The sequence below is a fragment of the Sapajus apella genome, unplaced genomic scaffold, assembly GCF_009761245.1.
Source record: "Sapajus apella isolate SASKATOON/1434 unplaced genomic scaffold, GSC_monkey_1.0 scaffold13, whole genome shotgun sequence".
In the NCBI taxonomy this organism is placed as follows: Eukaryota; Metazoa; Chordata; class Mammalia; order Primates; family Cebidae; genus Sapajus; species Sapajus apella.
In genome coordinates, this window is record NW_022436953.1 from 32827733 (window position 1) to 32845232 (window position 17500).

The 17500-nt window shown below is 47.5% G+C and overlaps 1 protein-coding gene across 11 annotated transcripts in view; it reads right to left on the reverse strand.

Moving 5' to 3' along the window:
* Window positions 1-17500, reverse strand: part of EBF3 (EBF transcription factor 3) — a 127270-nt gene that overhangs the window by 36588 nt on the left and 73182 nt on the right. For 6 of the 11 annotated variants that reach the window (XM_032282018.1, XM_032282015.1, XM_032282014.1 and 3 more), the window contains exons 7-8: window positions 5235-5316; window positions 1223-1367 (exon numbers count right to left, since the gene is read on the reverse strand). In XM_032282018.1, the coding sequence (XP_032137909.1) occupies window positions 1223-1367; window positions 5235-5316 (227 nt within the window). The remainder of the gene's footprint in view (window positions 1-1222; window positions 1368-5234; window positions 5317-17500) is intronic. The other 5 variants (XM_032282019.1, XM_032282017.1, XM_032282020.1 and 2 more) reach the window with 1 other exon arrangement.

Genomic DNA, 17500 nt, shown 5'->3' on the forward strand with positions numbered 1-17500 from the left:
TCTTAATTGTGAACCTCATTAGTGATGGTTGCTAAGCAAAACACACACCTACCTTCAGAGCACGGGAAGGAGAAAAACAATACGTCACAGGCTCTAATGACACTGGTGCTTAGGGCGACCTTTAATTATGATATTTTTGTTCTCTTATACCTTATTAATGTAGAAAAACAAATTAGTTTATTTTTGTGGACCACAGCAGATTCATAAATCGTCTTCCAGTTTTGTCTGAATCACGTTTCATTCTGATAATCTGCACATGCTTCATTCATTTTCCCGCATGTGCATCTCCTGCCTCCTGTGTGGGTCTCAAATGTGGGACCTCGGGATAGGGGATTTGTCTTAAAACCACGTAGTTTTACGGGCTCTTTGCTCTAAAGGATTCAATCATGCCGTTGTTTGCAATTCACTTTAAAAGACACTCACATTACTTTCTCAACAATTCATATCGGTCAGAACCTCCTAATTATTATAAAATGTTTAATGGGGAAAATGGCTGTTATTCTAAAGGGGATGTGTTCAATTGTGGGTGCCGTGCAGCGCAGGAAGCGGGATGTGCCTGTGGGCTCGGAATGAGGCCCACTGTACTGACCTGATTCTCAATCCAACCTGACAGCCAAGAACCTTTCTCCCTACCTATCACCCTATGGAGACCCTTCTCTTTTAACAAGCAAAACAAGAAGTCAATCCATTGAAAGCATTTGGTCAAAAAAAAAAAATGTAGCATGCTTGTTTGTATTTCACCCCCTGCGCCTTGCCCCCACTCTTGCATGAACACACACACACATGTGCATCACATGCACACGCACTACAGGCAGGGACAGGAAATGGTCCTAGCTGTCCCTTCCGAGCTGACTGGACTAGGATGTAACCACCCACTGGGCCTGCACGAGGTATCTGGATGGGCGCTTCCGACAAACCAAAATAAAACCAAATAAATTAAAATCGCAAGAAAAGCAGTAAGCAAAAGAAAGCTTGGAAACATGAAGGCCATGGCAGGGGGCGGTGCGTGGGAATGCCCCACTATGCAGTATTGGGAGAAGAGAAAGCCTAGGAGGGCTGTCTCCCCTTCCGCCCCGGGGACACCCCCTCGCCCTGCCGTAGCGCAGGAGGTCTCACCAAAAGTGGGAGCCTGCTGAGAGTAACTCCACATGAACGAACATAAAGGATGGTGCAAAGAAAAAGAAGCATCGCAAATAAAAAAAGACATGTAACATGTGCCTACCATTTTCCAGATAAGAAGGGGCCGTACCTTCTGACGGGTCTAGGCGGCGGGCCCGCCTCCCGTGTTTGGAATTGTTGTGCACAAACATGTTGTCTGACACGGCCAGCACGTGGCCGTCCACGTTGACTGTTGTCGATACAACAACCTGCAAAGATGAAGCGGATTTGAAAATGGAATTGGCAAAGAAAAGCACAGCCCCCTGTTAGGCAAAGTGACAGCCATCTTAAATATCGCAGAGCACAAGGAAACTTCAAGTGCTCCTGGAAGCTTGATTGATGTGCGTTCACAGCATTTTTGGCTAATGGGGGTGGGTGGGTGCGTTGTTTTGTTTTGTTTTGACTGAAGATTGCTTCTCTTCAAAACCTGCTCCACTAATTACAGTTTAATCTCCTATTATGCTAACAAGTGAATTCAATTCAGAGAAATATTCTTCTAGCCATTAGCTTCAGAAACACCCCTCTAGCCACTCATTTTAAAGTCACTGTTTTGATTGATCTGTTCACATATTGATTAGATAGTTTATCTAATTAAAATGAGTTCACTTGAGACTGGCCTCCCTTGAAGAGCTGGGAGGATTCAGAGTTGCCCAAAAAAGCCTTCATAAATCAGAACATTCCTACTGCCCACATTTTATCAGGAAGTGATCCCTGGGTCAATTTTACAATTACATTTAATGTCTGGGTAATGAACTTTTTTGCATCTGAAAAGGCCGAGTTGAATATGAATAGTGGGAGTGTTTTCAATCCTGGAAAGGTATCCTTTCTCAAGTTCACTGCAAAGGCTGGCAAGGACCCTGGGATGCCAAGGGAATGTTCTCTCTGTTGCGGTGACAGGCTCCCATTCTTAGGTCCAGGCACAAAGGATATCCAGGGGAGAGATGACCCTCTTAAGATCAGGCCCTCTGAGCCCCCAGCTGCCTTGTGGTAGAGGGAGGAACGGAAAGGGCCAGGCAGGGATGACCTTGCAGACTCCACAGACCTGCCCAGGTGAGCTGCAAACAAGCATCCAGAAATGGCATCCCCTGAACAGACCCAGGAACCAGAAAATTACAATCTGGCCCTGAGATTTCTCTGACAGAGGTGGTACGTTCATTCCAGACTAGCGGGAGTTGCAAAGATCTGTGGCCAGATTTAATCTGGGTCTTGCAGAAGGACTCCTGGGGCTTGAGCCCAGCTCGGACCTGAAGGAGGTGCGGCTCTCTGCCACAGTTTGGGCAGACTAGGCCAAGTCTTTGGGCCGGCACCACCCTAGGGAACCAAAGCCCTGCAGAGAATTGTGTGGCGGGTGCAGCTGAGTGGGAAACGGGAAGGGGATCCCAGTCGAGGTTCACCTTCCCTGCGAGGTCCAGACAAAACGTGCCATGTAAAATGAACTTCAAAGGCAGGCTACCGTAGGCCTCAGTGAATCATAGTTCTCAGTGTTGGCTCATCAGATGTAAGGAATGTCCTGTACCAGCGTAACAGGGAAGCCATGGGGGGGGCGGCGCATGGGGATACACGGGAGAGCTCTGTACTTTCTGCCGAATTTTTTTTATAAACCTAAACTTCCCTAAGAAAAATAAAGTCTATTAATAAAATAATTAAACTAGTTACCTAATACAAAATGAATACAACTCACTGTATTCGATGAATCCTTGAATATAAGATAATTAAAAGTAAACATACAAATAAGTAGTATTGTAAAGGGCTTGATAAAGAAACCAAAGCCACATGCTCGTATCTGAAGACATGTGCGAGTGACGGCTTTTCTTCTTAAATCTCAGGCTCCACGGGATGATGATGAAGCAGGGGCGGACACACTGCACCCCACCCAAGCACCCGCATGGGGGGCAGCTTCCTCAACATGTCTTCCCCTTGGGCACTGCCAGGATTGTTGAGGTCTCAACAGTGTAAGCCACCTGGAACCTCAAAATATTGAAGCCCCGCCCCAGCAGCCCAGGTCCAGCCTTGGGTATCTCAGCGCCTTCCTTTCTTGACCACTGCCCACTGGCTTTGTCCTTTGCAGCCCTGGTGGGAGGTGGCTTTGCTGCCACTTTGGTGCCATGAGTGGGCCTGGCAGCCTCTGCGTGAAGGATCCAGGGCCTGTTCCTGGTTACCCAGGTGCCCTCCTCGTGGTGTACCTGCCAAGCCCAGCCCTGGGCGTTGGAGACACGCTACAAATGCATTATCTGATTGTGATGCAAAGATGCGTGACTAACACTGAGGCGTAGACTTGACCCTTTGTAAGTTCCTAAACCATGATAGGTTAAAGAAAGAAGAAGTCAAACAAAACAAAGGTTTTTAAAGACGCAGTCTTTGCTCTGTCATCAATATATAGGTCACCCACGAAGGGAAAAGAGTGCAGTTCCGCAGAGAGAGCAGGCAAGCTGTGTCTGTGCCTCACCTGGGCCAGCCCTGCAAAGCACCTACAGGAAGCTGCTGAGATTGTGAAACCAGCTGAAGCTATTGTGTAAGCCCTGACATCCTCCTAAGTCCAGTTACACCTTCTGAGAGGTGTGGGGATCAGCTAAAGAGACCAGAGGACGTTCCAGTAACTACGGGGTCTGTAGTCAACCGCCAGATCACCTGTGACTGTCACTGTGTTCAGTCATCGGTGAGACAAAGACATAGCTCCTCAGCCCTGCATGACCTCCATTCTGCTTAGAAGGATCAATATCCCCAGTGCCCTGTGAAGCCCAGTGCGTGACAAATGGAAGCAGGCCCAACTGTTTGCAGGAAGCACTATCCCCAGCTGCAGACATTACGGTGGGCAGACCCAAAGAGCCCGCCTCCTCTGACCAGCTGACCCGGCAGGCATGGAGACAGATGTCACGTGATCCACTAAAGGACTGAGGCATAAGTTAAATATCTGAAAAACGCTTTGAGCTATTTGATGGGAAAATAGGATAAATCCCAAACAGGGACCATTCTGCTCTTGGGCTATTCATCCAAGCTGGTGGTGGGTTCCATCAGCCGCCAAATTCTTCTCTGGCTGGTAAGTACCAGCAGCACTTTTGTATCCCAGCCCAGGTTATTTTTACAATTAAAATCCGCAGAATCATCCAATGTGTCTACCCTAAAGTAGCTTCCTAGTTGTTCAACAAAAAAGGCAAGAAAAACAAGAATCTATCATAATGGGAGATAAATCTATCATAATTTATGCCTGAACCCCACCAGCTACCCCTCTGTATCCGTCTTTTAAATAAATTCTTCTGAGGCAAACCAGAGACAGGACTTAGCCTGGGTTTACGATGAGAGTAGCAGTTGGCATGGGATGTGGGCAGTAAGAACACAGTAAACCTTAGGGAAGGAAGCAGAGGCCAGGAAGACACTCTGGAAGTGGCAGAGGTCTGTTCTAAGCAGGCCCAGATCCCTCTGTGAGGAGGGTCTAAGATCTGGAATACTGCCAAAAGGTTGCATTCTAGTTCCCCTCCCACTAAAAATCAATCCATCAATCAATCCCAAAATAAGTACTTATGGGCCAGGTACAGTGGCTCGCGCCTATAATCCTAGCACTTTTGGAGGCCAAGGCAGGTGGATGACTTGAGGTCAGGAGTTCTAAACCAACCTGGCCAACATGGTAAAACCCCATCTCTACTAAAAATGCAAAACTTAGCTGGGCGTGGTGGTACACACCTATAATCCCAGCTACTCCAGAGGCTGAGGCAAGAGAATCACTTGAACCCAGGAGGTAGAGGTTGCAGTGAGCTGAGATCACAGCACTGCACTTCAGCCTGGGCTACAGGGCAAGACTCTGCCTCAAAAAAAAAAAAAAAAAAGAGTTTTCACATGGCCATGTTTTCAAAGCTGATGTCGTTCTGTTGTGCTCACATTAGACTTGATGAATCTGGCATACGGAATATACCAGATCATTCTTAAAGCATTTGCATATTTTTATCAAACACACCAATTGCAGTTTGCTTCCAAGCCCTTAAAGAACTCAAGAGTACTCCTGAACAGTTGCAAAATTAGGGAAATCAAATTTCATATGAAAAGTCAGGACCACAGTCCATGTGTCTTTGAGAAATATATACCTGGAATCTCCGCATATCTCGAGGGTTGCCTGCATTCTTCAAACAGTTCTGATTGCACTTGAGGAAAAACTTTAGAAAGAATCTATAAAAAAATACAAAAAGATGATATTTGTTAGGGTTATTGGACAAAAGACACAAACTTTAAAAGACACTCTTGTGCAGGAAGGAGTGGAGACTCAACCCCACCCGCTTCCACTCACGTTCCTCTAGGGGGCGACATTGAGAAGGGGCTCTGGGAGGGGTGGGGAGGAGGCGCCCAGAAACAGCCACACAGGAGAGCAGTGAGTTGCATTTGCCTTGATGCTATGGATGTCCAAGCCTTACGATAACAGCTGTGACTTTCGTGTTGGCATTTCCTGGCTCCATCTTTGCACAACTGCCCGTTAACCATAGGGGAAACATCTGCCCAGCCCGACCTACCATCTCCAACCAATAAAAAATGAAGGATGCCTAGTTAAATTTGAATTTTGGATAAGCAAAAAATAATTCTTTAGCATAGGAGTGTCCCAAAGCATACCATCACTAAAAAATTGCTGTTGATCTGAAATGGAAATTTCACTGGATGTGCTATATCTCATCCGGCAACCCTATTTCCAGAGGCTACCACTGCCTAAGCAAACACACTTTTAAATATGGATTTTAAGAGTTACCATAGTGCCTATAATCCCAGCACTTTGAAAGGCTGAGGCGGGCGGATCACTTGAGGTCAGCAGTTCGAGATCAGCCTCGCCAACATGATGAAACTCCATCTCTACTAAAAATACAAAAATTAGCTGGGCATGGTGGCACACACCTATAATTTCAGCTACTTGGGGGGCTGAGGCAAAAGAATCGCTTGAGCCCAGGAGGTTCAGTGAGCCAAGATTGTGCCAGTGCACTCCAGCCTGAGTGACAGAGCAGGGTTCCATCTCAAAAAAAAAAAAAAGAGTTACAGTGGTTACAGTGGGTACAGCTTTTAAGTGACTGGGGGCCTGAGCAGGAGAATCACTTGAACCCTGGAGGCAAAGGTTGCAGTGAGTGGAGATCATGCCACTGCGCTTCAGCCTGGCCAACACAGTGAGACTCCATCTCAAAAAAAAAAAAAAAATCTAAGAACTGATTGGGGAACATGTTGTTTTAACCAAGAATTCTTGATGCGGTAATGAAACTGTTGCTGAGGCAGAAAGCAAGAAGCAGCAGACACTCTGCAGGGCTGGAGAGGTGAGGCTGAAGTGAGCACTCTTTCCATTTCCCGCCATGCCTTGCCCTTATGTTTCATGGCGTGAAGACTCAGGGGTCCTGACAGTGTGTTGAGATGCTGTGACTGAAACATCATCATGTTGTCCTCCCCATTCCTGCATGCTCAGTGACACTGCAGGCCAGCTGGCTTCCGGTCTGAACTCAGGGATCCTGGGAAGCTGGGCTTTACCACCACCCACAGGAAAAGCAGGTGGGTGGGGGGGGGTCTCTCCCTACACAACCTCTGCCTCAACTTGAAAAGGCCACAACCAAGAGGCCCCAGAGTTGGGGTATGTGCTGACATACCCACTCTGCCAGCGGCCAAGCATCCCACCCAGCAAGGTCGTCAACACAAACCTTTCTCTATTTTCTCCCAAAATATCATCTGTCCTACTTGGTGATTATCATTTTTGATAAAGTTTCACAAGATTTTCTTACATTCAAGATGCCTGGCTGGCAATTAGAATATCAGAAAATAAAAAGACTCAACAGACCAAGACTCATGTCTCTAACTGCATTCCCAGCATATCCTGGGTGACTTCTTACTACAGCAGAAGAAAATCCAATTGATGGGGGAAAGAATGGTGGCCACTTAATTAAATTTTCTTGCATACCACAAGGCCTTACCATTTTAGGCCAGAATTTACATCTTTTATTAACTCACCTCACCTATACACTTAGCTCACAATGCCTCTTCACACCATCTGCCATCAGCATACAGTAAGTCACTTGATATTCCACCCACCAATTTTTCCTAACAACCACTGTGCAATTAAACTCCACACGTTCTGCAGCGAGGTAAATTAGGCGCACCTGCGGCCACACTGCATTTGAACTGCATCAGAAAGGGCCTAACAAGGTGAGGGCGCCACAAAGTTATCGTCCTGTCAGGCAATTAGGTTTTCACTTCGGGGACGGCAACACGGTGCAATTACACCACACATTACCACCCGGCTAATCTTCGGTGCAGGCGCCAGCCCGAGAAGCTGCTCGTCTGCAAGTGTACCTGCACAGAGCCATCTCCGGGAGCTTTGTTTGTGATTTGAGAGGTTTTCCCCCCTCCAGAGAGGTTTCTTTAAATTCCTTGATGTCTTCTAGACAGTTCCCCCTTTTACCTCCAAGAGAGCAGAACAGGTTCTGATGATAGCCTAACTAGCCCTCACTGGCTCTGTCATGATGAGCTGGGCTTGGCATTCTTGGGCCTCAACTGTCATCTTCTGCAGAAATCAGCAGGACAAAGTTGGGTGCTGGACGCCAGAAACATAGTAAGCATTCCTAGGGTCAAGTCAAGCAGGTGCAGGTACACACCTATGCACACACATACACGCCCACACATGCATATACAAACACATGCACACACATACACATGCATACATGCATGCACACACATACAGAAGTACACACGTAAACACACACATGCATACACACATGCAGTTATGCACACACATGCAATGTACACATGCACATGCAGACACACACATGTACACACATACATACACATGCACACACCTGTGTGCACACATACATACACATGCCAACACACTTATGCACACACACATATACACATGCACACACACACATTCTTGCTCACTCCCTCTATTTTGGATGTGGCAATGACAGCTTCTGCTTCTATTCAAACTGTCTGAAGAGCAAGTGCTTCAGAAAGAGCTGTACAACCCTAGAGGCCAGCCTCCGTTCTGAGCACACAGGTCCCGGTGACACAAAGTAAGCTCAACAGTCAAGCGGCTCCATGCCAGGTTCTTGGAGCATCTACAGGGACGGACAGAGGGGAAGCCTCAGCAGAGAGAAGAGGAGCTCTGCGCTTACCTCTTACCCTACAGTTTTGGTCATGTCTGACTTGGGGATTCAATTAAGTCTTCGCAAGGTGGCTGGCACCATAGAGCAGATGCATGACTCTGACACTGTGCACACTTACACAAGGAGCAAATGCATGACTGACACTGTGTACACTTACACAAGGAGCAAATGCATGACTCTGACACTGTGCACACTTACACAAGGAGCGAATGCATGACTCTGACACTGTGCACACTTACACAAGGAGTGAATGCATGACTCTGACACTGTGCACACTTACACAAGGAGCGAATGCATGCTTTCAATGAGGTGGTGCTCTGCGAGCCACACGATTTCAGGGTTTGGGGAGACAGTGAGAAAACTGAATGCCCAACACGCAAAGTCAAAAGGTAATTCTCATCCTTTACTCAATGACCTTTAATTGGCTTTTTCCTAAGAAATATCTGACAACCACTTTACAAATCTCACTTCTAGAGTCTGGTACACAAAGAATTTAATACTCTTGTTATGAAAGGAAAAATCTTCCCTATGTCAGAAAATCTTTGGCTTTAGCACCAATAAACTCTTTATTACTGCTAAACATGGATTTGCTGCTCCATCGCGAAGAGGCGATAAAAATTCTAACCTGTCATTAGTACATTATGCTTAATTGTGTACAGTGTGTCTCCCGTTGCATCTGTTGGCCTGTCATCAAAATGACCATTATGTGCACTAATTCCCTGACCCTGTCTTTATTTCCCTAAAGAGTCATCATCTTTCACAGTAGGTACCAGAGTAAATCAAGCTTGAAATATGGGCTTTATTTACTTGTTTCTCCCAGGCAGAGGGAAGACAGCAGCTCGAGACAAACTGCTACACACCAGGCACGGCTTTCCCAGCCCATTCCACTCGGAAACAGCCCGCAGAATCCTGGGAAGTTCTTGGGAACCAGCAGAAGGGGGAAAGGTGTGATCTTACTACTTTTGAAATGAGGTTTCCTCTTTCACAATGAAATGAGGGACCGGGACTGAGCACCATATGGGCAACCCCGTTCATTCTTGGGAAGGCTGGTTTCAGGAGGCTGAGCTGTGGGAGGTTTCCTCTACTAACTCACAGGAGTCCTGTGAAGATGGACCAATGGCACAGTCGGGCCCAGTGCCTGGGAGGACAGGGATGGAGGGGCAGCTGGGTGCCGCCCCGGATGTCTTGAGCGTAATCTAGGAATCCCAAGGCCCTCATTTCTGCTGGGACAATTACTCCACTGCTCTCAACAGAGTTGTAGCCACCACTGCACCCACGGAAGACAGACACCGGTCTTGGTTGTGTTTGTTTGGGAGTTTCCAACAAAAAACTCCAGGGCCAGCATAAGCATGGAGTGGTGGAATGTGGACACTTTAAACTGGGCTAAAACAAATAATGGGATCAGCTGTTTCAACTGGAGCCCGATCTAGGTGTCACACAAGAAGGGGGCAAGCCCCCACCGCAGTGACTAATTTCAAAGTCTCCTCTATTTCTGTGTGTTTAAGCTATGAATTAGTTCATTTATATTTACTTTTATGAAGCTGATTAACCAGAGCTTCTCTATCTGATGAAAATCATTTTAATTGTAGTGTTAGGCTCCTGTGTAATATCCATTACATTATGAACTGTTTAAATTCTACATGGGTATTGTGTAAATTGGCCCTTTGTGAGCTAGCAGGCAATTAGGACCAAACAGCTCTCCTTTAAACGGCTACAGAACTTTGTGGTGTTGTTCAGGACAATCAGAAACAAAGGAGGCTGTTTAATTGTAATTTAATGGAATATCAAGGAGTCCATGGCATTAGATGCTGGCAACAGAGAGCAGGAGAGAAAAATTAACTGCAATTATGTTTGATTAAAGCTATCCTTCTCAATAATCAGCGGTCCTGACAGGCCATGGGGCTCTAGTGGGTTCCAGGATGGCAAAAGGTGTTGAGCAATATTAGGACCAATAAAGGGGATATTAGCATAGCTAATTACAGCCCTGCAAAACCTGTAAAGGGGCCGCTGTGTATTGTAATGTGTGAAATAATTGGCCAAGGCCGTTATCAATTACATAAGGAATGAATTTGGTTTGTCAGAGAAAAGCTGATGAGATGCACTTCATCTGCCACCATCCCTACCCTCATGTTTCCGTGTAGCTAAGAACGTATCCACTTTTATCAAAAGCTACAACTTACCAGTGGCCAAACCACTGATAAAATTATCTTGCCAGCAAGTGTTGGATAATTAATACAGCCCATCCTCACCATCTCCCTGCCGCTGTTGTTCTCACCTAGCTGAAGCCACTAATCATGCAATAATGATTTCTTTCCCTCTGGTCAAAGGAGAAATAGATCGTCTCCTTAGAAATGCAGTGGGCTTGGCGGTCGCACCCTGGTGATTGAGGAAAAAAAGCAAACTTTGAGCTGTTCTAATGGCTTGCTTTTTGCATGTGGCTCTCACATGTTTGACATTATCTACTTCTTAGCATCTCAGGGACCCTGTACAGGATCTTTTCTTTAATTGCCAAATTTCAGACTGTTCCAGGACTAGGTTTGCCAGTGCTTGAAAACGTGAGTCACTGTACACTGGAAGGTGTGACCCTGATTGGCCCTGTGAAAATATGCCTCACCCAGCTGAGCTGTGACGCCTAGGTGCGCACCTGCCCCCGTGCAGGGTTAAGTGGCCACACTGCAAGGAAAGAGCTCTGGCTCTTAGCAGACCCTCCCATGCCTGGGTTACAGGCTGGGTCCTAGAAGGACGACCCCCTTTTGTGGCCCTCAATTATGGGTAATGTGGGAAATCAGAGTCAAGAATAAAAAATATTGGTATCTTTTATGGGAGGGGGAGCCTGCCTTTCAGTTTTAAGGCAGAGGGCTCTTAATAAGCAGCAAACTCATACAACAGTGGATGGGCCTGCAGGCCATCCATCAAAAACCCAAAGCATTCGTGTGTGAATCATGGAGGTGACAGCTTCTGGAGGTTCCTGGGGGCTGTAGAGAGCCTGATTCCAGATCCAGCCCCCATGTTTTCAGTTACTGCTATTTTAATACATAATAACCTGACAAGAAAAGGTGAGTGCTGAAAAACAGTCAGAAAATGCAGTTTTAAAAGTCAGTTCATTGGCGGTTGGGGGGGTGGGGGAGGATGGGGAACAGCTGCTTCATGGGTTTCCTCTTGCGGGGGTAACGGGAACTCCGCGGTGGTGATGGCTGCACAGCCTTGTGAGTGCACTAAATGCCACTGAACTGCTCACTTTAAAATGGTTAATTTCATGTTATGCCAATATCACTTCAGTGAACAAAAAATATCCCACCCCAAAGGAGAACACAAGAGTGAGGCACGTGACCCGAGGCCCTCGTGGGGGTCTGTGGCTGCAGCCCTGACTGTGCTGTTGAAATGAAATAGTTAAGAGTCAAATTAAAAGATAGAGCCTTTAAGAGACTTTTCCTTGACTGATAAGAGTGGCCAGTGGAGTGCTTTCTCGAGGTCCCTGCTAATTACTGGGAAGTCCCTGAAAGCAGTGGCCACAGCTGCGGTGTGTGCATGCCCGGCCATCAGTCGCTGGAGTATTGATTACTGAGCAATTCTAGCCGATCGGGTTCGGCCGCTTCACAGACAATGTGCTTCCCTCACAAAACCTGTAATGAGCAGTTCCTATACAAGACTACATTCTGCTGACATCAGATCTGTGCACTAAGATAGTACACAGGTCAATACGTATTGGATTTCCAAAATGCGAGGGTCTTAATGTCAGGCCTCTCTTTTTCTCTCACTCCTGCCATTAGCTATTACTGGGCTCACGTTCTTTAATGCCATACGGGAGAAAAAATCTGCTCCATTAGTCTGATTTATTCTTCAAATATGCCATGACAAATTGCTTTAACACCAGTCTTATTAAATTCTTGTACATTTCAAGTTATGGGTCTCATATACTTGTAGTGCCTGCATGACGTCATATAGCGAAGGGGCAGAGGGCGGCAGGCTCGAATCTTACAGCTGTGCCCAGATGTCCTTTGTTGGGGGCTCCCCTCCCCAGGCAAGGGGTCTGGGTGGCTGTAGTCCCCTGCTGGGAGTACCTGGCCTGCACGTGCGTGCTCCCCAGCATGCGCCATGCCCTGCATGTAAATGTAGATGTATGAGGATTTGAAAATATCCATGGCTTGACTTGCAGTTCAACAACGACTGGCCTTTGTCTGGGGATTCTGGCTCTACTGTAGCAGAGCCCGTCTCTAGTGGACTTCAGTGATTTTACTTCCCTCCGCTGCAGTAACCACACCGCATTAACAATATTTGTAGTACAATCGCCAAGGGACCCACTTCCCAGATTCTATCACTTCTTTATCTCCTGACAAATACCTCACTATCGAACATTATTAGGTTTAGAAAATTAACCCTTCACAGCCTAGAGCCACACTAGGCCCCACCGTCCCTCCAAAGAGCCTTATCGCTAACCTTCCGCTATAATGGTTTTTCTTTTCATCACAATTTCAGCGGCGGCTGTCAAGAGGCACTTATAGATACCATGATCTTGTACTTTTGCAATGATTCTCATTAAAATGATGCCAAAGAGATCTGATGGGATTTAATGGCTTTGCCGGCCAGTTCAATATCCCGTTCCAGAACAGATCCCAGCCAAGTCCTCCGTGTGGAGAAATTTGTATAACTCGCATTAAACTTTTCTGGGTGGTTTTAATGTGTTCAGATAAGTAAAATCCAGGTAGACACTCGAAAGGCAAGCACATCCCAGAGCTATAAGCTCCGCCGGCTACCCCACTCTGCCTGCTGTCAGTGTTCTAGTTAGTATTTTCTGCAACTGCTCCGGATATTTCATGATAGTTTTGATAAGGTTATCTGTTTAAAAGAAGTCAACTGCACAACACAAAAGAAATGTGAAGTGCACTATATTTACACTAGGGTTCTTGTTTCAAGTGCCTATCTTTCTTCCCCCCTTTACCTATTTCTCTATTTCTAATGGGCAACGCGGCGCTGACATTATTTCCCCAGCAGATCACGCGCCCTGTCAATCAGTCTGTATTTTGTCTTTCGCTGCGGGCTCATTAAAACAGCTTCCTCTCTCCCTCTGGACACTGTTCTATTTGCCAGCTCTGATCACGAAGCTCCTTATTTAAGAAAAATGCCAGCATCACTTGGCTCACAACAGACGCACCCCCCTGACTTGTTGCCAGCTCCAGGGGAGACTTTTACAGGTTGTGCAGAGATTAAGTGCCTATGCTTATCCCAACTTAGGGTTTCAAGCCTCTCCCACCACACGCGTGTGTGTTTTTAGGGATCTGAAGATCACGGGAACACTTCTTTCGCCATCCTGATTCCTGGTGGCTGGGGAGACTGTCCTCAAATAAACGTGGTGGTGGGGGGCGTGTTTTGGTTTTTTCTTTTTTGCTTACCATCTCCAAGTGGGAAAGATCTTGTTAATCCTTTCCTCCTCTGATGTACATTTCCCCCCCTTCCACACCAGCTTGCTTAATTAAGAACTATCATCTTTGTAGGCTGAATTATTAATAAAAAAATCACATTTTAAATCAAGCCTGTGCATGCACGGAGGACACCAGTGTCGGACCTGCCTATGCGGCTCTCTACCCTTTTAGGTCCTGATTAAAAACTTATTAAAACATTATAAATGATTAATGGGCGCACAGCTCTGAGTGGCAATTATTAGTTTTAATGCAGGTAATGCAGCTTAATGAGGGGCACATGTGTGCAAAGCCTTAACGTCATTACTCCTGCGTGTCAACATATACAAGAGAAATGTGTGTACAGGTCATCCATTACTCGGAACAGCACCGAGCCCTCTCTCTTCACCTCCCTTTGTTGATGAGCCAGGAGCCATAAATTAATCCCGTTCTGTGGCTCGGGGAAGGACCAAGGTGTTAAAATCTCGGTAAACCCTGCTCGGCTCCCCACGCCACCGGGCAGCTGTGCTGGAATATTTCACAGATTATCTGTTCCGCAGCCCTCCGGCATGTGGGAATTTTTTTCCCTGGGATTTTTGCACGTCGTCATTGTCCCTGCCCAGAAACAAGAGCTCCTGACATTCAGAGCCAACTGGGTTTCTTTCCCTTCTTGTTTTAAAAGGTCTCCGGGGGAGCTAGCTTCATGCTACTAGAGTCCCATTCACATTAACACGGTTCTCCTAAATCTTCAGATGTGATTCCAATGTCCTCCTCCTCCTGTCGTGTGGGGTGCAGGGAGAGACAGAGAGACGCACACTCGAGTGCCCCTGGTCAAGAGGGGCCTTTAACGCTGGAATGCAGAAACAGAAGGAAATACCAGTCAGCGCCTGGCTGCAACATGGAGATGTCAGGGTAAGCACAGGCCCCGGGAAGAGGCTGCAAGGAGGGGGATGAATAGAGGCATTTAGGATGCTAAGAGTGGGGGGCACTGGCCCACAAAGAACCCCGTGCAAGGCACAGCCCCACCTGGGACCCTCAGCCCCAGGCCTGTGACAGCCCACGGCTGGGGAGCAGGCCACTCGGCCCAACTTCACACGTCACCTCTCATTTTGTGTTTTTGTGACAAGCAGCTTGATCCAGCCTGATCTCCACTATCTGTTTGAAGAGTATTCAGGACTATTTGCATCATTTTATCGCTAATGTATAATATATGGCTCTAAAGTGAGCCCAAGCGCTGTCTTGTTACCGAGCATAAAAAAGTAAGGGCAATAAAGATACATTAGTTCTCTCAGGCACAGCGGTTATAATGCAAGCAAGAAAGGTTGCTGCTTACAGTTAAGAGGCAACCCTTCTGCCTGGCTAAGACAATGGAGGAGTAAAGAAAATGTCAAATCAAGAAAAGCTGGATTTAGAGATGAGGCAGCCCAGAATGACGCTGGTGCCATATTTTGTGAAACTATAATGCTGTTGGCAGCAAAGATCCGTGTTTCTGATTCATCTAGGGCCGCATGGCAAAGCTTTGTCAGTCTGTGCAAGGTATAAATAATTCAGGGTGAGAGATGGCAATTACAGGGCCCTGCACAACCAAAATGAATATTTTATGAGGACTAAAACTGCTCTGGAATGAATCATACACATGGAGTCACACATGGCGAGTGGTGGGTTCGCACATGCCAGCCCCAAGAAGAGAGGCGCCGCGGCCCCGACCTCCTTTGAGTGTTGACTATAAACCTGGCGGATGGCAAGAGGCAAACAAAATCAGCCAACCCGCCCCCACACTCCTCAGAGACAGTCAGTCCCTAAAACGTCCAGCAGGGAAGCCCGGGGACCATGCCACAGAAGCTCCAGGCTGATACATCCCCATCGGCCTCGTGGTTTGCTTATTTTTCTTCAATTGTTCAACCTACTGATAGGGCTAAGCTGGGGACCTTCTCTTCGTGAGGAAAGGACTGGAATTCTCGCACAGGGAGAAGAAGGGTGTTGCTGTCCTCGATGGAAGGTGGGCGTGCTCCAGGAAGGAGTGCCGCGAGCATGCATCACGCCCTCTGCGTGACTTTCCACTTTCCTGTCGGGGAGCAGCACACGCTGCGGCCCTTCGTCCACCTGCTGGACCTGAACCTCACGTGGTCCCAGTCCACAGACTGAAGGACCCGAGACGGTGGCTTTTGCGTCCGTAGGTCCAAACTCGCATGTCCAAGTTGCTTTCCTTGCTTTGAAAACTGGTAGACTCCTGATGGGGGCAGGATTTGAAGAGGTCGTTAAAGGCTGAAAGGAGGGTTTCAGCGGTTACATTTCCTTCCAAAATGCTCCTGGTGAATTGCTAGAACAAATAACAACATTGTTCACGAGGCCGCGGAGGCCCGGTCCCACTGGTGAATGGCCATTGTGTTTGTCCAGCTACTGATACCTGCGCTTTTGTGGAGGAAAGAAGGCCGGGGCTACGACATCGGAGCAGCACAAGCACCCCTCTGTGCAGAGGCCGGGAGCGGGGCCCAGCCGCGGTGGGAACCGAACACCAGATCCCTCTGAGAAGGTTTTCTTTAAATCCAACTCCAATGCATTGTTTATGAAAACAAGGCTATTAGGTATATTAATAATTTGATAAATAGGGATTTGCCCTTAATTATTCATGAAGAACATTTGGCAACAGTAAAATTATATTCGCAAAACAGGTTTATAAACCAGCTAATTATAAATTAAGTATGCAAGAGAAAATTGCTAACCTTGAAATTAAAATATTTTATGATTCTGCAATTACAAAAAAAGGTAGAGAATTATCAAAACCCCACTGTGGGCAGAGCGCAGGCCTGGGCCTGTACAGATGGTGGTGGCACACAGGCCAGAGGCGACAGCAGAGCGGGTGGGCCGGGAACCCCTGTCCCCCCAGCAGCCCCTCCAGTCGGGGTGCGTGCTTCCCTGGTGCAACTTTCCAAGAGCTCCTCAGAAGGAGCCAGCAGCTGTCCACAGGCAGCCCAGCATCTGCAGGAGGCCCTGGTCTGGTTCTTTGCAAAGGATATGGTGGTCCCCTCTGCTGGCCACCAAAGCCCTGGCACATGAACAGAGCGGCATTTCCCCCCGCAGAGAAGACCCCAATGCCCCCTCCACGTCACTGGGGCAGGGTCTACAGGGAGCATGGGGACAAGGCCAGAGCTGGTGGCACAGGAGCGTGGTCCCACTTGCCCCCACTAGAGGGCTACTCAGGCGGGCCTCAGCGGGAACCAGCAAAAGCCAGGTGGGCTGGCGGGCAGCTTTGGGCTGGGAGCAGCTCCTGCCTGCCACACACTCGGGACAGACCCCTCCTGTGGCTGGGCTGTCCCACAGATACTTGGGCTCTGCTGCCTGAGCGAGGCTTCCTTGTCGGACGGTTCCATCATCCACCTGCTCCCCGAACTCTGCAGCCTCCCCGCCCCCACCCCTCTAAACAGCCAGCAACACATTCCCAGTGAGTTCCACACACATTCCCTTTCCTCATTTGATAGACAAGACAGAGGCAGGGGAATCTTCGTTCCCTTTCTAGTGACCAGATATCCTCACTCATAATTCAGGCAGATGTTAAAAGAGGAAAACAGCCAGGGTACATAATGAACGTTCTGTTGGCCAGGGGGAGGGGAAACAGGCCATACTCCCCCAATTCTTTTCCTATGGCTGTCACATCTGCCAAAAATGCAAACTGTAGAGGCTCAGGATGTGCAGAGGCCAGCCCTGGACCACTTTCACTCCCCTGTAACTCAGTGACTTTCCACACTCCCTGAAATCAAAGGGAAAATGAGCAAAGCCCATTGAAGTGCCTTTTCTTTCTCTTTTTTTGTTATGAAGAGTCTTGACTTCCCTGAG